Raw genomic sequence first — 25,292 nt, forward strand, 5'->3', positions numbered from 1 at the left:
TTAAAGATTGGGCCAATACATAGGCTTATTTCTATAGTTCCTAATAATGAGTCATTAAACATAATGTGTCTTTGATCTCTTAAAGACAATTAAAATTGAGATATTTTTGGTGGCTTCAACATTAAGAGGTTTGACACCAACTTGGACTAATCCAAAATAGACAGATTTATATTTTTGTTCTTTGAGTTTATTAATGATGATTGCATCTAATAATTTGATTGTTTCATATTATTTTTTAATAGGTAAACTCCTTTCTTTTATTTTTATAACGTAACTATAAAAAACATTTAAATTTTTAGAAGTTGTTTTCTTGTAAACTTGGTTTGTTGGAACTCTTGGGAGAGTCCAATTATCAAATATTTGAGGAACATTTTCATAATGTTCTTCTTGTTCATTAACAGTGTTATTTGAGGTTTGGTCAAATTATTAAGATCTATTGAAAGCAAAACTTACAGAAGAATTGGTTCTTCTAAGGAAGGGAAACATTCTTTATTTTCTTATTTCCTACAAGGGAGTTCTACTATCAGTATTTCTGGATTACTATAATTACCTACAGTGATACTTTGTTCTTAGCACGTCTAATCCATAACTAATTGAACTGTGTATCAATACTCAATAAAATAATAATACATTAATAAAAAAAATTAAACCATAACTCAAAAATATTAAAAACAAATTAAATATTTTTAAAAATTACAAATACCTACCCTCATTTATTCACATGAAAAAAATTTAAAACACCGAAACATATTGTGGACTGCCTTAGAGGTGAGTAGAATATAAAATATAGATTAATATCTGAACATTTTAAAACCCTAAAAGTAGCACGTGAAGCTATACATGACACGTGCCAACAACATATGAAATTCTACCATTTCACGTCCTTTTTAGCCACTCTTGTCTGTCACTCGCTTGGTATTTTCGCCGTTCATTTCCATCTCTCTCTCTGTTGCCGCGCGCCAAAGCCCTAGAAACCCCCCCCATCCGTACACGCCCTTTTCTCTGATCAAATCCTTCAATCCAATTTCAAGGTAATTCTTTCCTCTCTTTTTTTTTTCTTAAAAAAAAGAAACTTGTTATTCCTTTCAACAACTCCTTTTATTTTTTCCCCTTTACAAATGCTTAATATTCTTAAAATCCCGTCCAGTTGCAGACTAGCTGAGTCTTCTTTTCCTGACTTATACACCCACACACACATACACACATATGCATGTTAGTATCTGGGTCTGTTTGGTTGCCAAGAAACTCAAACCCGTAATGAAAATTCAGTTAGAAAAAGTTAGTTCCTTTTTTATTTTACGTTTTGATCCAAGAGACGTGAATTCTTAGAAAACCTCAATTGAGCTGAATCCAATACGTTTAGTTTAATTTTTTGAAAAAAAAAATTGGGAATCATCGAGGAAGAAATCGGTGTTATTATTAATTATCATTCCTTTCATATACTTTTCTCAGGGAAATCCGTTTAGTTTTAACTTATTTGCGATAAAAATGACTTACTTCTTTTTTCTCTTAAAATAAAAACATTTCTTTTTGGTGATTAATTTTATCACCAGGAATCTAGCCTCAACTGTTTCATAGATCTTGACTCAAATTGTTGTTCTTGATATTCTATTTTTTTTTTTTTAGTGATTGCTTCAGTTATGATTTGTTACTGATATATACTTTTTGTAGGATTTGTGGATAAATATTGGAACTCATGTAGTTATCTTTTCATAATTTAAGTCCATTTTTAATTTTTTTTGCTAAATTATATAAATAAAAATATTTTTCATGTTGAGTTGGTATTGAAAAACTACTTAGCTTGAAGGAGTTTAAGTAGATCAAATATGGTATTAAAGACAGTGATCATCTTTCATCATGTGGGGCCTTCTTACCATGTCAATAATGAAACTTTTACTACTATTATGTTATATGATTTCAATGTTATGTTTGATTCATTAGCTTGGCTTCTAACCCCCATTATTGATGCTGTATTTGGCTGCTTATAAAGGAGAGAAAAAAGAAAGGATCTAATTGTTTTTTTAATATTTTGCATTCCTTGAAATGTCCTAAAAAGAAGAACAATTCATGTCTATAGCCAGCTTTAAATTTGTTCTTCAGTTCTCCTGCATTTAAATATATTATTTCAATGAAAATCTATCACCTTCCTGCACAAACTAACTTGTGTTTAGCTCCCCTCCTGATGCTTTGGGTTGATCCTACCTCTGACAGGACTACTGTTTGCTTTGGCTGGCTGATGAAGTTTGTTCTCACTTTGTTCCTGGAGTAATAAGATTATATTTCCATCCTGGTTAGCATATTTATTCACTTTATTAAATACTAACAGTATGTTTTAGACATTAGAGGTCTAACCCCTTTTATAAATGGGCTGAAGTTAGCTTGATTAGAAGCTAATTTTGTTTTTCCAAAGTTTTAGTCTTTGCTTATCTTAAGTCTAGTTGCAGTTTATTTATCAAGCCTCAACTTTCTTATTTCTTTTCAGTAACAGGATGGTGGAGCACCATGATGCTGTTCTAAACTTGTCAGGTCGCACGGGTTCACCTTTTTCTGCTTCAACTGATTGGCTAAAGGGTTAAAACACTTTTAAGCTAATGGATCGTTGCGAAACTTCAGGATTTGTTAGTGGGGGTGGGGTTTGCTCACTCAACGACTTCTAACCTTAGTTTTGTGGCTAATTGTCTTCACCCGGAAGTCAGGTTGATTGCATATTGCAATTGGGATTTGGTCTGCATATAGTTATTTGGTTTTTTCTATTTGCTAGATGGACACCAGGTTCTCACACTTGGGTTTTACTGCTAATTATTCTGCCAATGCCTTCAAGATTTTGGGTAGTTCAATACAAGTTGGAGGAAATGGGGCTGCATACAGCACAGATACTGATCTTCGTCTTGATTCCCCTGGTTCTTCAATCCCTTGCAGGTCCACTGCAAAAGGAATCAAGAGGAAGTGGAATTTGATGGATGGCTCTATCGGTGAGCAAGTTGGGTCATTGTTGTCTCTTGGGCTAGGTGTCTCCACAAGTTCCTCAGACAGCAAGGGGAGTTCAACAACAGCTTGCACCACCACATCTTCCGCAAAAGAAGCAGATGCAGAGTCCTCAATGGATATCGAATTGGACTTTACCCTCCATCTTGGGAATGAAAAGGTAATCAACCCCAAGAAATCTGCTAGTTCAAATCTCAATGGCCAGGAATTGCAGCCGAAAGTTGACCTGGAGTTAAGTCTCTCCACTGGGCCTTCTGAATCTGAAATCACCGGTGTCCATCTTAGCTCTTCTCCTAATCAGTCGGGTATGGAGATGCTCATAGCTGTTGATGGCCCCCCAAATTCTGATGAAGGATCTACCTCATGTTGCTCGAAATCTGAGATTGGCTTGCCACGATTGCAGAGTGTACCAACAAAAGCAACTAGCTTCCTTTTCAAGGAGGTTCCAAGAAACATTGATCTTTCTTCCATTGTTCCAGACCTTTCTTCAAGTATGATCACCCCAACAAAAAGCTCACTCACCTGCACTTCTGGGATAACACGGCAACAACAGCCACAGCAACGCTGCTCTAGTTCAAAGGTATGTCAGGTTGAAGGATGTGGAAAGGGGGCCAGAGGTGCTTCTGGTCGTTGCATATCTCATGGTGGTGGCAGGAGGTGTCAGAAACCTGGCTGCCATAAGGGGGCAGAGGGCCGGACTGTGTACTGCAAGGCCCATGGTGGCGGTCGGCGATGTGAATTTCTTGGTTGCACTAAGAGTGCAGAAGGTCGGACTGATTTCTGTATTGCCCATGGTGGTGGTCGGAGATGTAATCATGAGGGTTGCACTCGAGCTGCCAGAGGTAAATCTGGACTATGTATACGTCATGGTGGTGGGAAGAGATGTCAAAAAGAAAATTGCACGAGGAGTGCTGAAGGCCTCTCAGGACTCTGCATTTCACATGGAGGTGGCCGTAGATGCCAATTTATAGGATGCACAAAAGGGGCACAAGGGAGCACAATGTTCTGCAAGGCGCATGGTGGTGGAAAGCGATGCACATTTCTAGGGTGTACCAAGGGTGCTGAAGGGAGTACCCCTTTCTGTAAGGGTCATGGAGGGGGAAAAAGATGTGCATTCGAAGGTGGTGGGGTTTGTACTAAGAGTGTGCATGGGGGAACCAACTTTTGTGTAGCGCATGGAGGAGGTAAGAGGTGCGCTGTGCCTCAATGCACAAAGAGTGCTAGGGGACGCACTGATTATTGTGTTCGCCATGGTGGGGGCAAAAGGTGCAAGGTTGAAGGGTGTGGCAAAAGTGCACAAGGTAGCACAGATTTCTGCAAGGCACATGGTGGAGGGAAGAGATGCTCCTGGGGCCATCCTGGGTCAGAATATGGCAACCAACATTCTGGTCCCTGTAACTCTTTCTCAAGGGGCAAAACGGGTCTCTGTGCACTCCACAGTGGGCTGGTTCAGGATAAGAGGGTTCATGGTGGTGATACAATTGGGCCTATTGTCCATGACCCTAAACTTAGCAAGTCTGAGAAGATGAAAGAGATTGTTACCCCCGAGGATATGAATGTTGACATCATGGGAAGTGGCACAGAAACAACTTGTTCGGGTTTGAATCAACATAGAGTTCCAAATCCCTGCAACTCTTCCGTGGAAGGAGGCTTCTCTCCATTTGTTCCTGAAGGTAGGGTGCATGGTGGGAGTTTGATGGCAATGCTTGCTGGTGGTTCTGGTCTTGATTCAGGCAACTGCGAGGTTTTGGCTGGTAATCCATCAGAGCCAAATAAATCTCATATGGCACCCCAAAAGTGGATGTAACTACAAGTTAACAACAATTGTCAAAGTGGTGTTGGAAGTTGGCCTCCTTTTCTTTCTTGTTTGTGTCCTTTGCGTTAGTCCCTAAGTGTTAGAAAGTCGTGGTCATTCATTGGTCTAGATAGTGATATGACAAATATGGTGGAAAATGTAGGAAGGGGATATAGTTAGCAATTAATCAGGTCTTTGTTATTTATTGTAAATATTTAGATATGTCCAGCAGGTTGTTGTGAATACAGGTAGTGCCTGTATGGTCTGTCTGTTTGTCAAACATCATGATTTTAATAAGGCTTTCATTGGAGTGTTATTTTGGTTTCATCATCTCTTTAACTTTTGTTACAATATCAAGTTATATACTATAGACCTTCATGCTTTGAACTTTGCTATATTTGAAAGTTCATCATCTGCTTCCACCAAGTTGTCGACCCTAACTACAAATTCAATGAGTAATGAAGTAAAGGTGATAAGTGATAATGCAGCAGTGCTCTCGAGTGCTCTCATCCGCGGCAGCACAATGTCTGTGCTAAAACCACATGCATCTACTTCTCTAGATGGCCACGAATGCAATCTTCGCGATTGTTTCCTCATCATCTCGTGGTACAATTTCAATTTCGTTAATTGATTCAAGCTCTTTTCAATGCTTGCGCTGTCGAGATCATCCAATGGGTCCTGGAGGTTACCTGGGGTCAATGACACAGAATGTGAAGGCTTCTGAAGTGGCTTGTATGAGTTATGGGTGGCAGAGGAGGGTCACAATGGGAGGAGCTACGAGTGCTTGTCAATGGCACGTTGGAGTCGCTCAGTTGAGCTGTGAACCCTCTTTAAGAAGGAGACTTTGAGGCTTTGTTTCATGTTGCAAATGTCTTTCCCCAAGCTCCTCACTAGCTCTGCGGCCTGGTTTGCTGCATCTAAGATCTCCTACCGGAACATGATTCGCAGGTTGTAAGGTGCCTCAAAAACCATGGAAGAGGAGCTTAATACAACAGTAATTTTCATTTACTAATGTTTATATATCACAAATCCTTTTCAACCAGGTCATAGGAATCTATTTTGTATGCCCATAATTGTGGTACCAGAACAAATGCATAGCATATAATTCCTAAACAATTTGGATTCCTTGTCCTTTTCAACTTTTTAGTGTTCCTTTATTACAACAAATCTGGACCCTCGATGTAAGTGTTTTAGTTGCATAATCTTAGGCATAAGGCATTATTCCTAGGCTGCTTTCCTTTGTAATGGTACTGCAATACACATAGTTAAAAGAAACTTGAACCCGACTTCGAAAACTAGCTTCCCATGAATGCCGAGATCGAATACCTGAATCTCTGAGTGAAGAACACCATGGAGTGCCATAACCTCATAAGCACAGTATCTCAGAACTGCTCCAACTTTAACATACTCTGACCATGGATAAAAGAAGTGTTGGACCATGTGGTGGCTCCCATTTTGCTGCATTAGCCTGATGAAATTTTGGAACTTGAAGATTGTTTCAATCACTCAAATGGTGATTAGGAAACATGCAAATGCACAAAAAGAAAATTTACCAAGGACTTGAATTTGGCCGATGAATTCAACGAGGCTGATGGCTTGGCATTTTCGGTAGGCAGGTTCATCAGGGAACTCATCCAACAACATTGCCTTGGTGAATTCTTGATGATCTAATCCCTCATCTTCTAAATATCTCTTCACACATTCTGAATTTCCATTATAATTGAGTTATTTATCATCGGATCGGATTAACATCGTGCTTAAAAACTTCCATTAAAGAGATTTATTTACCTTAAAGAGCGGCAGCCAGCAAGTTAAAGTTGTCGACAAGCTCTTTGAGTAATTGCTCCCCGGACCATATAGGAAAAACAAGCACGTTCACGAAGACTGCCATGAAGCCTCCGATGGCAATGGAGTAGATCCTATCCATGGCAGTTCTAATCGGGTTCCCCATTCTGTATCCGGAGACAATTATCAATCAATAGGTGTAAAGTACGACCCCGAAACCGTATTCGTAAGGAACAAATGATGGCCAGAGTTTCATGAATGATGTAATAGCCCCTGCACATAATTGTTTGACATTAGCATATATACATTTCTTCTCTGTGGATGATGAAATCGAAGATATACTACCAATGAAGAAGATGCTAATTCCAACTATTATAGGCTCCACAAGTCGGCCGGTACGTAGAGCTAACTGAGCAACTCCAATAGCTAATATTCCTGCAAGCAAGCTTCCAAGTGCTCGGTTGAATCCTCTATTAAAAGTTGAACCTTGGCAAATTTCAAAACAGGTGCTAGACATTTCACAGTATGAATGTGATACATACATACATACATACATACATACCAACAGTGTATTCAAACATCATGGCAACAGTGAGGATGGACCAAATGATATCGGTGCCAAAAATTTCATAAGGTCCTTGTACTAGTTTCAACAAAGAAACCAGTAGAACAGCAAGTCCAACTTTGAATGAAAATGTTACTCTGTTACTATCTTCTTTGCAAAATTCCCATAAATTGAATATCCATGATTTGCAGGAAAACCCCTTGCTTTCTTGTGGACTTTTAGCTTTAGAAGCTGTTGAATGTTGATTTCCACACTACCCCTCTTCCCATTCATTCTCCAATCAAGTAATGTAACTCTGCTTCAAGTTCTTGGTATTGTTGAGCTAGTTTTTTAGTTGAATTTTCTGATTAGATTTTCCCGGAAAATTATGAATTACTACAAGAATTGAGCTTGGAGGTGGATGTGTATGGAAGCTGGTTTTAAAGGGAAAAAAAAAAAGAATTATGCTGCAATAATAGAAGAGTAAATGGAGCTTATAATTGAGGATAGAGATGCTTAAACCTCAATAATGTTGCATGGATAGAGAATTAGAATCTAAAATAATTCCATTGCAAATGCATATTTCAATACCCATTTTTTAACTCCTGTAAAATATATTTCCATTAGTTAAAACATCTCTTTCCAATCTCTCAATTTCCATATTAAGTAAATTTGTCATTCTCATAAAACAAATCATAGTAATTTAATCCTTTCTTGAAAAATTAAAAATAATTAATAACAAAAATCAATAATTTTCATCTATTGTATATAATTTTAATTAATAATAATAATAATAGTAATAATAATAATAATAATAATAATAATAATAATAAGTAAAACCCTTAATGTTTACCTGTTATCAATTTTAAACTAAATTTTAAAATAATTATATTAAAATGTATAAAATTTTAAAAATCTAAAAAAATTCAAAAGGATATATAAAAAAATTTAGCTATATATATATAGAGAGAGATGGAAAATGTAAATTTTGAAAGCTGAATTTTTAAATTTTTCAATCGGAAAAGAATTTATCCGAATGCACAATTTTCTCTGATAGTTTACATCCATCTACCTAGAATATCATAATAAGGTATATCCATATATTTAGAATATTTGAACATGTTGAATATAAGTGTCAAACACCGTCCGTGTTCGGAGATGAGGGTAGGGTATTTTAAACAAGAAGCTTACTATTGAGATTAAAAAAGAGCTCTTACTTTCTCCATTAGGGAATATTTTACCTTGTGTAGGCTGTCAAGATTGTGAACAACTTGGTAAAATTAATTAGACATTGAACTAGAATTTGGTTAAATTAGTTAAATATGTCGATAAAAAAAAGTTAATTGGTTAAATAGGTATTTTTTTTAATTTAAGGAAATATGTTATTTTTGAATAAAGAAAAAGTTAATGAAAGCGCGTCTAGCTAAATAAGTTTTTTTGTTGACATGTTAAAAAAAAACACACCCAATTGGACGCGCTTTCTTTGTAATTATCGGAAAACGCATCTAATTGGGCATGTTTTCCTTGACATATTAGCAGAAAAATTCATCCAACTGGACGCGCTTTCACACACACACTCTATAAAACCGATCTATTTCCTTAAATTTAAAAAAAAACACTATTTTGCCGATTAATATTTTTTAATATATTTAGCTAATTTAGCCTTAGAATTTAGTCATCGTCCATTATCTCCCATATTCCGTTATGTTACTAATGTTTTTAAAGTAATATATATTTTATCGATAAGTGTTAGATATAATGTTTTAAGAAGAGAATATAAATTTAAATTTCAGAGATGATATGGTTGAGAAATGCAGTCATAAACTTTAAACATAAATAATAAGATAAACATAAAAATATTAATATATGTATATATGATTAGGATATATATATTTCATGTATTCCTTATGTTATATCTCCTTGTATGTCAGTGTTGAATGCTTTTCGTTGGAGACGAATCAATGCTGGAATTGTATCTTAGTTTTGACTATACATTTTTCAAAGCATAGATGAACCCTAGGTTGACGTGCATAATCATAATTTTTCTAGTTGGAAGGATATATTCCTGGGATCAAAACCACTGTTACAAATCCAGTGTTTTCCTTTTAAAAGGAAATAAAATTGGTGTCCTATAACTTTATTAAGTTTCGAAGAAATTTAAAATCTAAGTTGAGTAGGATTGATAAATAGAGAACAAAGTTTGTTCGGTGCTATTTTCTCTATCCATTATATCAAAAATTTAAAGAATTTATGGCTATATATCAAATAATTATTTTCAAGGGTGAAGTCAAAAGAAATTTTGAAAACAAAAATTAAGTGTGAGAATTAAATTTTATATCTTTATGATAATAAAATATAATTTTACTATTTTAATAGCTTATATTTTTATAAGCTATTAAAATGAATAAATCAATTTTATTATTTTTGAAATGTTAAATTGTAATTTTATTAATATTAATTTAAAATTATATAAATTATAAAATATTTAAATGAAAAAAATTATTTTAAGATGGATCAGGACTTGTCAGCCCTAACTTTGTCATCCACCAATGACATTAGGAAGGAAAATGCATTTTGTTTTACGTAGTTGGACAATGATTATAACATCTTTGATTATTTACTTTACGAAAATAACTTATATTAACATCATCTTAAAATATATAATTTTCAAGCACTAATAAAATTATATCATATCATTAAATTTTTATTACATAAAAATATTAATGTATGCAGATTCATGTACGATGTCTTCTCTAACTTTAATTAAATAATTTAAAAAATATTAAAACTTTCAAGAAGAAAAACATGTTTGAAACCATGTGGGAAAAAACATTAAAAAATGAAATTTGAAAATGTTAATCAATAATTAATTTTTTTAAATTGATAAAAAATCATAGGAGAAAAATGAAATCGAAAACTAAACCAACAATTAAAGTTTAAAAAATAATAAAAAAATTAGAAAAAATTGAAAATTATAATATCAATTTTAAATATTTCATTCATATTTAACATCTTCTTTAAAATTTTATTTTATTAAAAGACACTAACACATAAAATTAAATTTCAAATATATCATTATATATTAATTGAACTAAATGTATAATTTTGAGATTTATCATTTTATTTTATAAAATTATTTTAACACTGTAATAAAGTCCAAACATAAGTTTTATACATATCATAACAACTTAATAGTGGCCGGAAACACATATTTTCTGAGATTTCATGCTCATTTAGCACCAAACCTGAAATTGGTTGTCCACCACAGCGAATGTTGTGCCTTTACGACCCTAGCAATCACAACTTTTAAAGCTTCGTTTACACATTGGAGAAATTGATGCTACATCAACGTCAAGAAAGCTTACTTTAGGCTGAGTGCAACTGTTTAAATATTAGGAGAAATTAAACGAGGTTCCAAAGTTTGTAAAATGGTTTGCTTTTCTTTTAAATTTTTATTCGTTTCTATTTTGTATGTTGATACAATAAAATATCGATGATATTGTTGAGTATAATTTTATTTCAGTCAAATTTAAAAATAATCTTCCAGTTAAACTCTGTTTATTTATTTTAATTAAATTTTGATTAGTATAAATTATTTTATTATTATTTGACCTATGAGTTTAACCTATAAATAGGCTCTTTTATAACCTTAGAAAATACACTTATTAGAAATTAGAACTCATAATATTTTTGGAGAATTTTGTATTTATGTTTTGAGGGTTCTTTATTTTTCGAGTTTCGGGGTTTAGTTTTTATCTTCATCTTTGTACTTTTTGTTCTTTTGTCATTATAGTAAAATTATCTTTGTCCGTGATTTTTTATTCTCTTTGGAGATGTTTTTCCAGTTAAATTTGTGTGTTCAATTTCTCAATTTCTTCCACTATTTTTTTTGACTTGTTCCTTCGTTAATCGGGTTAATCCCTAACAAATGGTATCAAAACTAGTTCAATTTTCATAGATCAGCCCGTTCAGATATGACAACAATAAGGTTTGACATTGAGAAGTTCAATGGTGTCACAAATTTCAATCTGTGGCAAGTTTGGATGATGGCAATTTTAATTCAGATCGGCCTAAAAAAATGTCATTACTAGGAAAAAAACTCGAGAATATAAATAAGTCAGAATGGGAAAAACTTAATTAAAAGGCTTTATTTGCAATCTAGTTGTGCCTCACGAATAGGGTATTGCAAGAGGTATTGATGGAGAATACCTCATCCGCCTTATTGAAAAGGTTAGAAACTCTTTATGCGACTGAGTCTCTAGCTAACCGTTTAATGTTGAAACAACGTCTATTTACGTTTCGCATGAACGAATGTGAGCTTCTTAGAGATCACATAAGTCAAATCATTACCCTTTTAAATGATTTAAATAACGTTGAGGTTCAAATTGACAATAAAGATTAGGCTATGTTATTATTATGTTCTTTACCCCCTTCATACAAGTCTTTAAAGGAGACCTGATTTATATCAGAGATAAGCTCTCGTTTGAGGATATGAAGGGTCATTTGTTGAGTAAAGACAAACTTGACAATGAGTTTGGTTTGGATAGTAAGGCAGATAGGCAAACTTCTGTTTTGGTAGCATCAAAGAAGTGAGACAAAAGGTGTCGCTATTGTAAGAAGTTAGGTCACGTCAAAGCAGATTATTATAAACCATGAAATAAAAGTGTTGCTGAGAGTAACGAGGAAGATGTAGTTGGTGCTAATTTCTTATTAGCGTCAACGAGTGAAATCTCTGAGCTTACGTCCAAGTGGATCCTAGATTCGGAATGTTTTTTCCACATGTGTCCCAATAGAGAATGGTTTTCCACATATAGTTCGGTTGAATGTGGAGTTGTGCGCATGGGAAACGATTCATCTAGTAAGGTAATTGGTATTGGTACTGTTAAAATTAGGATGTACGATGGGATGATTAGGACACTCTCAGATGTCAGGTATGTACCTGATTTACGAAAGAATCTCATCTCCTTGAGTATTTTTGTAACACCCTATGACCCCCATCCGTCGTCGGAATAGATTCACAAGGTATTACCTATCAGAAGACAGATCAGACTAACTATTCATAATCAATCATGCATAAAATATAGTTCTTTGATCTTTCAACCATGAACGAATTTTAACCAAATTAAAATAACTAATAAATTTCAAAATAATCGACACATAAGTCCATTGAACCATATACTCATGTTTAGGAATTAAGCAAGCCATTTTCGCATGGCTAGAATATTTACAATTTCAAAATATAACTTGTTTCAAAAGAGAGCTAAGCCTATACATGCCATCTTTCAAAATAAAAACTATCAAAAAGTACCAAAACAGTGACGATAGTGTGGATGACTTTGGACTTGAAATCCCCGAGCTCGTAGCTTTCAAACAAGATCTATAAAATAGGACAAACATAAAACATTCAGAGTAAGCAATTAAGCTTAGTAAGTCTGAAGTATTTTAAACAACAAAACTTATTTATGCACATTATTCTCATATAACATATTCGAAATGCAACACTAATTAGCCGAATATACATAGCCACATTAAATCCATTTCATTGACTTATCATTTCTTCAAAGTTCGAATTACATAATCACACCATCTAAATGACTCAAAGTAATTCTTTGATTCGACTTTATAAAATTAATTCAGATCACTGCATTCACATATAATTTCAATGATCATAATCATATATATAAAATATACTTTCATGTACTAAATTCAAAATGGCCGAATATAAATATACACAACCACATTTCATATACTTCTCGTTTCACTTCATAATTTAATTCACATTATCCTCATATGCATAAACAATTTATACGTACATGGACAATTTAATCTATCGAACGAATCTAGATGCCGTATAGCATAAATCTCATATTCATAGACTTTTATTATTTCACCGGCAATTAGCCTGCTAGGTATAAACTTGAACTTATTATCGGCACGAAGCCTGCTAGGTATAAACATGAATTTATCACCGGCACAAGGCCTGCTAGACATTAAGTCCGAAACTCATTCACCGACATTATGCCTGCTAGGCTCATGGCCCGAAACAATTTCACCATCTAAAAGCTTGCTGAGCCATAGGCCCGAATAATAACTCGAATATAAATTTCACAAAATCATAACATATACACTTCTTGTATTTATGCATTTCATACAAGTTAATCACATTAGTCCACTTAGACTTCATTCACGTATAACCACTTAATAACTATCACACTATTGCTTCTTAATTTACCATTACATATCTTCCATCTCATGAATATAACTTAGGGCAATATGATCATAACAAATTTCCTTATTTCACTTTCATGCATACCATTCGGCTTTATACATGTATATATATATGTATATATGCTAAAGGTATGGATAAATTCTCGTGACATATCATGATTCATTCAAAAAATAACTTATGTTTAAATACTTAAAACTTACCTCGAGTATTTCCGAACAACTACGGGTCGGCTATTCAACTACTTTAGCTTTCCCCTTATCCGAATTTGCTCCTCTATGCTCTTGAGCTTAAATTCAACAATTTTAAACTAGTCATTATTTGACTATTCAAGCATTACTTCAAAAATATAATATATATATATATATTCGAATTTCACACATATAGATCATAGTAAGTTTATAAGAAAACAATAAGCAACTCATTAACAATTTTTATCAATTTTTACCACATAATCACAAATTCACTACAAGTTGTCTTCCTGAGCAACAGTCACCAATTTATTTATAAATGGGGCTACGAAACTCCAAATCAATTGCCGTTAATTTTTCCTGAAAATAGACTCATATATATTCTATCCATAAAATTTTAAAATTTTTTGGTTTGGCCAATCAATACCAGATTTTTCTTAAAGTTTCCCCTGTTTCACTGTTTGACTAATCTGACCACTCTTCACTACGAATCAAATTTCTCATTGTACAGAATTCAAAATATGTTCTCGTTGATTTCATTTGAAACTAGACTCATTAAGATTTAATTACATAATTTATTCAGCTTCTAACTCAACTCCCACAATTTATGGTGATTTTCCCAAAACCATGTTACTACTGCTATCCTAAGCAGATTTACTACAAATTTACTCTTTCACAACTCTTTGCATTCATATTATTTAAACATGTATATCACCAATCAATTTCATCACATATCTATAATTTCACTTAAGCATAATCTCAATACAATACATCATGCTCAATGATTCGCACACAATTGTTCAAATTAGCAATTATAAGATGGTTCCACACATAGCCCACCCTTATCGATAATTTATGATGGTTTTACCCTTACTCACATATATGACATAGGCATTTAAATGCTTCAGTGTCAACTTTAATTCAACCGAATTCAGCCATTGTACCATTTCATAACCACAGTTACTTTCGTCATTCATATCTAAATGGTATTTCACATAATTCATATAACCTTTCACCAAGACCGAATACACATATACACATATGGCATCTTCACCTATGCTTCTCATTTCAATCGATCTAACATTTTAATACTCAACATTTGCTCAAATCATTATTCAAGTTCAAATTCGGCTAACACACATATAAATACTAGCAACTAAATATTAACTTTGCATTTCACCATAATAGCCAATTGCCATTAAATAATTAAGCCACAATTATTCAATTTTACCAAGCTTCAAACTTAATTTATAACTATCTAAATCATTTAAAACATCCAACATCAAAATTTCTTTGCATTTCATACTATAGCTGAATGCCCATTCCAAGCAATTGAGCCACACATAGTTCAAATTTCAAAATTTAAACTTATAAACTTACAATCACATGGATTTTAACATTATTGTCCATCAAACTTTCATTCATCAATTTCTATCATCAAATACAAAATTTTTGCAATTTCTTATCATGACCGAATGCACAATTAACCAACATTTAACAAATTAATTCATGGGTTTAAAGTAGAACCAAGAGAGGAACTCAAAAACATGAATTTTCAACCAAACTACCATGAACTTACCTTGAATTTATCTCCCCCAAATGACCGAATATGCAAGAGCTTCACTTCTTCTTTTTATTTTATTTAGTTCGGCTAAGTGATAGAAAAAAAATAAAGCTCCACTTTGTTTTTATCACCACATTTTATGTTATAAAATAACATATATTATTTTATACCACAATTTAAGTTTATAATTTATTATTATTATTATGCACATGATGCATTAAACCAACCCACTACCGTACACTTAAATAAAGTGGTAAAATAGACATGCAAATCCTCTACTTTAGTAATTTACAAAATTAATCACTTGAACATTCACCTATCACATTTTCAAAGTTTTTCAAACAAGTTCTTTTTTAGCTAATTCCACATTCAAATGACAAAATTAAGATACAATACTTTCACACATGCACTTTCACATATAATGAACATAGAATATAACATTTAATTATTTTCGTGACTCGATTTTGTGGTCCCGAAACCACTTCCCGACTAGGGTCAAATTAGGGTCGTCACAATTTTAGACTTGAAAGGTTGTAGAATCAACATCGAGTCGAGCGACATTAAGGTGTCTCATGGGGCTCTCGTTTTGTGAAAAGGTAAAAGAACTGGCAGTCTTTATATTCTGGAAGGTTCTATAGTGACCGGTGAAATCGGACGTCTCTCGTCCGTTACGGAGTAGAAGTCAACTCGTTTGGAGCAGAGGCAACTTGGTCATAGAAAGGAAAAATGTATAATCGTTTCGTTGAAGTTTTGAATATAGGTTCTGAAAAGTTAGAGCACTGTGTTCGTAAAAATCATATCCAGGTTAATTTTGATTTGGTAGTGTACAAGTCAAAGGCTAGAAGTCTTCCAGTTTCTAAGCAAAGATTTGACTTAGTTAATTCCATTAGAGATTAGAACTTATAACACTTTTGGAGAATTTTGTGTTTACATTTTGAGGGTTTTTCTTGTTTTTCGGGTTTCGAGGTTTAGTTTTTATCTCAATCTTTGTACTATTCATTCTTTTGCTATTATAGTAAAATTTATCTTTGCCCGTGGTTTTTTATCCTCTTTGGAGAGGTTTTTCCACGTTAAATTTGTGTGTTCAATTTTTCAATTTCTTCTACTATTTTTTTTACTTGTTTGTTGTTTAATCAAGTCGATCCTTAGCAGATACAATGAAACTCAATGATTATTTACATTTTGTCCTAAGGAGTTATAGCAAAAAGAAACATGTAGTACATTACAACGTTACTTTTTAGTTACATGGCTACCAAGTGAGTTTTTTTTTATTTCAAAATGTCACCAACAAATTTAACGAAAAAAATTTAATGGTGTTAACAATTGGACTTGAATTTTGAAATCTAAAATGTAAATGGACTAAATTCTTGAAAATAAAATAATTATATTTTTCTATATATTTGAATAATTGTACTCTCATAATTATGTTCGAAAATATAAAACCAAATGAGACTTAAGTTTTAGAAAATGTAAAATATTTCATGTGTTGTGAGTAGAGTTTTAAACTCTACAAGTAAGGTCAAGGTTGATATAAAAGTATATTAAAATATTTTTTTAAAAAATCAAAATTTTAAGGGTGAAGTATCCGTATATCAAAAAGAAATGCCAATCAAATATTAATTTTGAAAGCCTAAATCATTATATTTCTTTGAAAAATTATTCTAAGAATGCCTCATTTGATTTAAATTGAATATGTGGGACTTCTCTAAATCATCCAACTTTCAGCAGAATTAGTAACAAAAACCACCAAATAAATGGAATATGATTTTGACTTAATTGATTCAGTATGTAAAATATTAAACCTTCCTTATCCACATATCAAGCAACTGAAGATTTCCATTTTCTTATAAGAAACCATTCATGAAATTTGTTGCATAAAAGCTTCTGCAAATGGTATTATGTTGTATACAAAATCCAAATAATCCTCTACCTAACCAAATTTACCCCACTTCTTTTGTTTTTGGCACCTTGCATTAAACTAATATGAATTCCATAAAGCCCCCTTCAAAGGGTACTTGTTATTGTATTTGGAACTCTTCACTTGAGGTACATCACTTGAGGGAGAGACGGGCCCGGATACATTGCTTGGGGACCCAAGGAAGGACAAAGGAAGATCGCTTGGGGATAAAGTGGAAGCCAAGGCTGGGAAAATTGGTCTTTCAGATGAACCTCTTTCTTGGCGTGGGAAGAGTTGCCTACGTAACTCTCTTAAGCTAAAGGGAGGTCCATCGCTTTGGGACGAAAGGGAGAACGGAGGACCATTGCTTGGGGATGAAGGAACATGTCTTGGGGACGAAAAGTCAGACAAGCAAAGAGGGAAAATTGATCTTTGAGATGAAACGCTGTCCAGTGAAGGTGAGGGAAGCCAAGGCCTGTCGACTTTGAACCCAACGGAGGACGAAGGAACACCACTTGGGGATGCATGCGAACCCGAGAGAAGACGAAGACGTCTGAGTGCTGATAAAACCTCAGCCATTGAGGGCCGGACCTTGTCTTCACTTACACACTGCAATGCAATGACTGCAACACCATAAGCTTCTCTCTTGGAGTAGTTTCCATTTAACTTGGTATCCATGATTCGGGATAACAGGCGTTTATCGCCTAAATAAGGTTTAGCCCGATCCACTAGAAATTCCATTATACCAGCTGCTGTTTCACAAACAGCCTGGCGTCCGGAAAGCAGTTCAAGTAACACGACCCCGAAGCTATAGACATCACACTTTGTATTTAGCATACCTGCACAACATTGGAAGAGCTCATTCGTACAATAAGATGGCCATGAGCTTTACCAAAGACTATGGTAAACAAAGATTGCATAAGAGGGCAACCATAGTAACCTGTAGCAAGATATTGAGGGTCAGTATATCCTTCAGTACCAAAGACTCGAGTTAAAACATAAGATTGATCACCAGTAGGGCCTTCTATTGCGTAGCCCAAATCCGAAAGTTTTGCATTGAAATCCTGCAACAATGATATAAGATGGGTTTTAATTAGTATCATTTATAGAATATAACTTCGATTCAGCACTACAGCATACTGCAACTTGGTTTTTAGGCAACATACCGAATCTAGTAGGATATTCGCTGACTTTATATCTCGTAATATAAGCCCTAGTTCATGTAAGAAAGAAAGGACTCTAGCAGTATCTATGGCAATTCCAACCCTTGTTTCCCATGACAATGGTGGAGAACAATCTGAAATTAAGACAGCATCAAAATTAATGAACAAACACACATCTATCGGCATAATACGAAAAGCAATCATAAGCAATAAAGCATACGTTGAAAAAGGTACTAATTCACCTTTGAAAAGAAGATCCTGCAAGCTGCCTTTAGATAGATATTCATAGACCAAAAGCCTATCCTCCCCTTCCGAGCAATATCCAAAAAGCTTGACCAGGTTCCGATGACGAAGTCGCCCAAGGTTACCAAGTTCAGTCTACAGTCAACACAATCGATACATGAGCCAGGAACATTTTTCAAAGAAAGTGAACATGATAGAATGAAGAAACCAACCAGCCACTGCTCGTGACCCTGAGTGCCAGTGGGACTAAGCTTCTTCACAGCAACAGCCATTCCACTTTCAGGGCTTGCAGCACTAAGAGTCTGCTCATCAATGAACCCCATGTAAACATAACCGAACCCACCTTCCCCTATGAGATTCTGGGAACTAAAGTTCATGGTAGCCTGTTCTAGCTCAGAATATGTGAATGATTTCAGAAGAGGGGGTGACAATATACAACCACTTCCAGTTGTTGTTTCATTCGGGCGAAGGTTTGGAAGTCCTGAAACTGAAAGAGAAAAAAAAAAAAGGTTCCCTGCAATGAGCTAGAACAATGCTGGATGAATGGTACATTGTGTGATAGTCCAAAAGTAACCAAAAAAAAAAAAGGTTATTTAATTGCTTACCTTCAAATATCATTTTCAATAAAAAAAAAAAACAGATTAGCATAGGAGCAGCCCAAGAAAGATAGTTTCAAGCACATAAGATGTATATAATTATGAATTAGTGGTGGGAAACTTGAGCAAAGAACATAAATTATAAATTTTAGTAATCTTATCAATATCAGTTCATCTACATAACAATCTTATGCTAAACTCTAAAAGTAGTTGAGAGTGATGCATTTATGAACTAAATACTGAAAAAAACAGCCCAGTGATGTATGCAACCATACAATTCTAACCATAAAAAAGGACCTTTCTACATGAACTAAATACATTGCTAGATTATCATAATTGAATTCATTCAAGGATTTACAATCAAAGAAGGGAAACAATTCCATATTTCTATACTATAACATGCCACCATCGATTACTACCTTCCAAGTGGCAATTTACCAGTGCAAGCATATATCTTTGCTCACATTTTAAAACAGTAACAAACCAATGATAGCATTAGTACCTGTGTACTTGTTTTTAAGACCACTTGAAGTGATTAACAAATACACAATTTAAGGGTAGAGGGTTTAGGTTAAAGACTCTATGTCAACCTAAAATCAAGAAATCCACAAAGAGAAAACAACAAACCCTGTATAAAAACCAAAAAGAATGCCATTAATGAATTGAATATAAATCGGTAACAATTATTAGATAAAGCCATTAATTTAAAGCATACACAAGGAACCTGAAAGATATAAAGGATAAAGTTAGCCATCCATGATTCTTAAAAAAGAAAGAAATTGCATGAAATAAGAAGACCCCATTAAAACATTATCTAAAGTAAACGGAAACCGTTCAAGAAAGCAAGAAAAAAAAAAAGAAACGACTGCATGAAATGAAAAGAAACCACTAAAACATTATCTGAAGTACTTAAATGAAAGCTTTCAAGAAAGAAAGAGACGACTGCATGAAAGGAAAAGACCCCCATTAAAACATTACCTAAAGCTGCAGCATTGAACTGGATAGGTCTTCTTGGTCGAGCATGGAATAATGATGGGAAGCAATTGCCCATCTCTCACTATCTTTCTTTAACTCAAGTACCTACCTTTTTCTTTTCCTTCGAAATAAACAGTAGAGAAATAGAAATGGAATGCAAAAAGGAAGAAGAAAGGTGAATATTGTATATGGGTTTTGCGTAAAAAACTTAAAGAAGAAGCAGATTAAAGAACGTTAAAGTGATGAAGTGCCTCCTTGTAGCAAGGTCTCTGCTTCGTCTTCTTGTTCTTTAGCATGAAAGCAGAGAAAAATGAGGCTTCTCTTTTTATAGGGGGAAGGAAAACGGAATTAACAATATTAATCTTTTTAAAAATTATGTGCTCCAATTCTCTCTAGGGTTGATGTTGTAATTGAACATTTTCATTACTTGCTTTAATTTTAATTCTACAAGTATAATTAAAAATAAAAATAAAAATAGGTAATCATCGTATTTTTATATAATTTATTTTTTATATATATTCATTTTGGTTCTTAAAGTTGTGGCATGTATATACGATCATTATGGCAATTAACATAAAATTAAAACAAAATAATTAGAAAAAGATAGCATCTTCCTCTCCATTTGTTGCCATGGTTGGACAAAAACACCATAGGAGAGAAGCTTAAACATTCGGCTGGTTTAAGCCTTGCATGGGTAAGTTTTGAGTCCTATTTTTAATGAATTTTATATTTTTGAAATCGTTACAACTAGGTTCAGCTAATTTGTACCTTCGTTTTTGAATCTGTTAAAAATTTTAGAAGTTTTCATTGACTAATCTTGGTTGTTTTTTATGATAATTATGTGTTTAAAGCTTTGATTGTGGTATTTGGTTATTATGTGAAGTAATTTTTATTAGTTTTTTATTTAAGGATTAAATTGTCAAAATGTCAAAATTTCAAGGTTTGATGGTGAATTAGAGGTATAATTGGGACTATTTAAGGGCCTAGATTATTCGTCTGTAAATTTTGAACTTGATAAAATGGTTAATTTGATGATTTTCGGGTTAAGGACTAAATTGTAAAAGTTGTAAAAGTTAGGGGCAATTATGTACTTTCAAAAAATAAAAGGGTATAAAATGCATAATTAATTAGCATATGAATATAAGCTAATAAAGGGAAAACTTTACATTTTAGTCAAGATCCTATTGACTTACGTGAAAAAGGGAAAATTGCAGAATAATTTCTAAACTTCTGCAACTATTACAATTCAGTCCAGGTAAGTTCGTAACTTGATTAAATCAATTAGTTATTGTTTTGGTTGTTTAATATCTAATTGTTTATATATGAAACGAGTTCGTTGGCTTCAAGGAAATGATTACGACCACAGTTGAAAGATATTATGGCACTATACCAGAAATAGATAATACCATAGTTGAAAGAAACTATGGCACCATAAACTAAACGAGTAAAACCATAGCTGAAAGACATTATGGCATCATGATTCTATCGAGTAAGACCACAGCTAAAAGAAGTTATGGCATCACAATTCTATCGAGTAAGACCATAGCTAAAAGATGTTATGGCATCACGATTCTATCGAATAAGACCATAGCTGAAAGACGTTATGGCATCACAAATCAAAGAAATAAGACCATAGTTGAAAGAAACTATGGAAACACGATGGGAAATGAATAAGACCATGGTTGAAAGACATTATGGCATCAAGATGAGAATAAATAAGACCATGGTTGAAAGACACCAAGGCACCCTCCGATCATTTTCTATTCAGATAACATATTTCAAGTGAGGCATGTATCGTAAGTATGAATAAGTTGAACGTTTGACTAGTATAGTTTGATAATGAATGTTAATGCCTTGTGTGATTATATATACATTATATGTCTATAAATATGCTAAATCGTGATGTTGTGGTGTGTTTAGAGAATTAAATGGTTATATGAGTATTTTCCTAGTATTCGATGTTATTTCATTTGATTCAACAGGTAAGTAAAGGTTAATGGAATGACATATAAAAATTTAATGTACTAATGTTCATAAGAAATGGAAAGATGTATATGCACATATGCAATGAAAAGGATAAGAATTTATTATGTGGCGGATGAAATAAGCATGAAATTTATTTGTTAACATATATTATGTTTACTTATTATCTACTAACTATGTGGGCTCAAATGTGTAGAATGTGAAATGGATATATATATGTGTGTCATAGATGATATATAAAACCTAAATGCTTATTAGGTAATTGTCATGATTTACTATGCTATATTATGTATGATATATGAAATTTGAGGTATGAAAGGTAATGAAAATGAAAGTACATAGTATATGATGAAAGTAATTGATGATTAGAAAAGCTTGAGAGGTTATATACCTTATTTGGTTAAATTTATATGTGCATTGTTTCACCTACTAATCTGGTGAGGTGTTGTGTATAGGAAAAGGAAATTTGGACTATGGCTAAATGGAATCATTTATAGCTGTTGAATTATTACACTTGGTAAGTTTAAGTTCTATTATATGAACTTACTAAGCATTAGTTACTTACCTAGTTGATTTCTCTGTTTCTGTAGGTCATCGGAAAGCTCGATCAGTTGGAATCTTCATCAGAGCACAATCACACTACCCATTGACTATTTTGGTAGCTTTTGAATAAGTTGGGCTAATAGTTATAAATGGCATGTATAGGGTTGTATGTTAATTTGATATGTTTTGAGCCTATGCTTAACTTACTTGCATATATGTATGTTTTAAAATTAGTTGGTACATGTTTGTGTTGATAAACGAATTTGGTTTTTTATGTGTGTCTTGTGAAGAAGTATGGCTAGATGGCATAAATTAAGAATGAAGTAACTAAATGAAGTGTGTGTGTGTGTGTGTGATATGTGTTTTGACATGTATAGGCTTGTATGTTATTTTGGTAACTTTGGATGTTTTGAAATTGTGCCAAGCTTTTTGTAACACACTTAACTCGTATCTATCACTGGATTAGGGTTACGAAGCATTACCGAACAAAGGAAACTTTTAAACTTACATTTCATACATTATCATAAACACATTAAAAACACATTATAAAATATTCATTCACATACATACCGTCCCTAAATCGAGCCCTTAAGGCCCTAAAATTACCTTAAAAACGATTCATGACTAAATTGGAAACATTTGGAAAGTCTAAGAAGAAGTTACAAAAATTTGACTGTATCCCAGCACGTGTCTTCACCCATGTAACTCTCTGAGTAGGGTCACACGGCTGTGTTACATGCCCGTGTGCCAAGCCATGTGTTAGGCTATGTAACTGACTGAATTCCATGCAAAGAGATCTTCAGAGGACACACGACCGTGTCGCCAGGCCATGTGTCACACACGACTAAGTCACACGCCCGTGTCTCAAGCTGTGTGGACCTAAAATTTACCCTAAACAAGTCGTTTCCAACACCACATCATGCATAAACCTTTAGGCCTTATGTCCACATAATCAAAACATCAAAACCCTATCAAAATGTACATGTAATGACCAATTCAAAAGTCCTAAAATCAACTAACCAATATGTCATTCAATGCACCTCAAATGCAAACATCAAAACTTACATAAACATGTATATTTGTTCACATTTTAACTTCTTTTAAATCATGCCACAAAGATGACCATTAACACATGACTACAAACATACCATTTGAGCCATACCACTCATGCATCACAAGTAACCAAAATGACACAATCCAATAAGGTATCAAATGGTACCAACCAAGATCACTTGCACAAGTTATACATACCAATTCATCCATTAAACATTCAACTAAATACCTTTACAAGTCCACCTATACATGTCATTATAACCTTGGCCAAAATAGTAAAAAACTACCGATATTTATGCTGGATAATGTGATAGATCTCTGATGAGCTTCCAAACCCATCGAGCTTCTGATAATCTATAAAACATAAGAAAAAAACTACGTAAGCACATAATGCTTAGTAAGTTCATAGAAAATGAAACATAACTTACCATTTCATTACATAAAAATAGGTATAAACATAACGTAACCCAATCCAAAAGCTTGGCACAAGCCTAAACATCATCATCAATACACAAGTTAGTGCATTTATACATAACTTATTTGGATTAACCACATGATAAGTCATTTCCGTATGAAATACATCATTTGAATCATTCATCCTTTCCATGAACATATGTATAATACCATTTGGAAACTTTCCATTTCAATCCATTTCCTTGCTCGTTGAATCATCTAGAATTGTAACAACACAATTTTGGGGCTAGCCGAAACACTGGTTTCGGTACCACAAATTTGACATGTAAAAAGTTATTTTTATTTCATTTTTATGGTTTACAGTTTCACAAAATGATTTTTTGAAAATTTCGTTTGAAAATTTTGACGTTTGGGCACTCAATTTAGTCAAAAGGACTAGATCGTAAAAAGTATAAAAGTTGAGCTTTACATGTTAAAGGTGTCCAATTGCTATGAGATTTTAAATTAGAGGTCCTTATATTATAATTAGACCATTTTTTAAGTTAGTGGACAAAAATGGACATGGTGAGATAAAATTTTAAAGTTTGGCAAAAAAGGGCATTTTGGTCATTTGGTAAATAAAAGAATAAAAAGGGAAAATAAAGCCAAAATTTTGTCCATCTTCTTCAACCTTGGCTGAAATTTTCAAGCTCTCCATAGCAAGGGTTTTTTCGTCTTTCAAGCTTGATTGTAAGTACATCCTAGCCCCGCTTTTAATGTTCTTTACATTTTTGAAGTCCTCGTAACCCGATTTACCTATTTCTACCATTATTTTGAAGTAGGGTTAATGTTTAAAAATTTATCCATGTGTGGCATGCATGTATTTTGATGTTTTATGGAAGATATTGTATGTTTAAGTGTGATGAACAACTTTTACTAAGTGATTTTTCATGAAAATACCTAAAAAGGACCTATTTGTAAAAAGTTATAAAATGGGTAGTAAAAATCTGATTTGGTGAATAATGTGAGCTGATATGAGCATGTTTATGGTTTGGCTCGGCTTGGGTAACTAAGAAATTGAACACATTTCATTTTACGAGCTTAGGGACTAATTTATAAATATGTCAAAGTTTAGGGGCAAAAATGTATTTTTTCCATAGTATGATTTTTGGACTGAATTGAATAATGTGAATAATAAATAAGTTAAATTTTCTATTATAGATCAAGAAAAACGAAGTTCGAACCTTGATCGGGGAAAGAATAAGGTGTTTGATCGGGTAACACTACTAGTCGAGGTAGACCGCAGAAAAACCCGGGTAATGGAGCAAGAAGTAAGAGTGCCCCTAAAGATTCTGC

At 33.4% G+C, this 25,292-nt stretch overlaps 2 protein-coding genes and 1 pseudogene across 8 annotated transcripts; 1 reads left to right on the forward strand and 2 right to left on the reverse strand.

Moving 5' to 3' along the window:
- The first annotated feature begins 856 nt into the window (after positions 1-856).
- Positions 857-5,096, forward strand: LOC108467051 (uncharacterized). Of its 7 annotated transcripts, none has more exons than XM_053028368.1 (4): positions 858-1,031; positions 2,172-2,290; positions 2,483-2,696; positions 2,920-5,096. In XM_053028368.1, the coding sequence occupies exon 4, from the start codon at positions 2,957-2,959 to the stop codon at positions 4,790-4,792; it is 1,836 nt and encodes a 611-aa protein (XP_052884328.1). In that variant the 5' UTR covers positions 858-1,031; positions 2,172-2,290; positions 2,483-2,696; positions 2,920-2,956; the 3' UTR covers positions 4,793-5,096. The 7 variants fall into 7 exon arrangements, with proteins under 7 accessions (XP_052884314.1, XP_017623002.1, XP_017623004.1 ...); XM_053028367.1 differs by having other exon boundaries at positions 2,212-2,290; XM_053028366.1 differs by having other exon boundaries at positions 2,212-2,290; positions 2,483-2,628.
- Positions 5,097-5,809: 713 nt separating this feature from the next.
- Positions 5,810-7,403, reverse strand: LOC108467052 (aluminum-activated malate transporter 9-like; annotated as a pseudogene).
- A 9,665-nt stretch (positions 7,404-17,068) lies between these two features.
- LOC108466354 (probable serine/threonine-protein kinase PBL18) lies at positions 17,069-20,040 on the reverse strand. Its single transcript, XM_017766680.2, has 6 exons — positions 19,968-20,040; positions 18,606-18,880; positions 18,393-18,528; positions 18,154-18,284; positions 17,928-18,051; positions 17,069-17,826 (listed from the first exon to the last, which is right to left on the reverse strand). The coding sequence occupies exons 1-6, from the start codon at positions 20,038-20,040 to the stop codon at positions 17,069-17,071; spliced, it is 1,497 nt and encodes a 498-aa protein (XP_017622169.2).
- Between the last annotated feature and the right edge of the window lie 5,252 nt (positions 20,041-25,292).

Source organism: Gossypium arboreum, chromosome 1, assembly GCF_025698485.1.
Source record: "Gossypium arboreum isolate Shixiya-1 chromosome 1, ASM2569848v2, whole genome shotgun sequence".
Lineage (NCBI taxonomy): Eukaryota > Viridiplantae > Streptophyta > Magnoliopsida > Malvales > Malvaceae > Gossypium > Gossypium arboreum.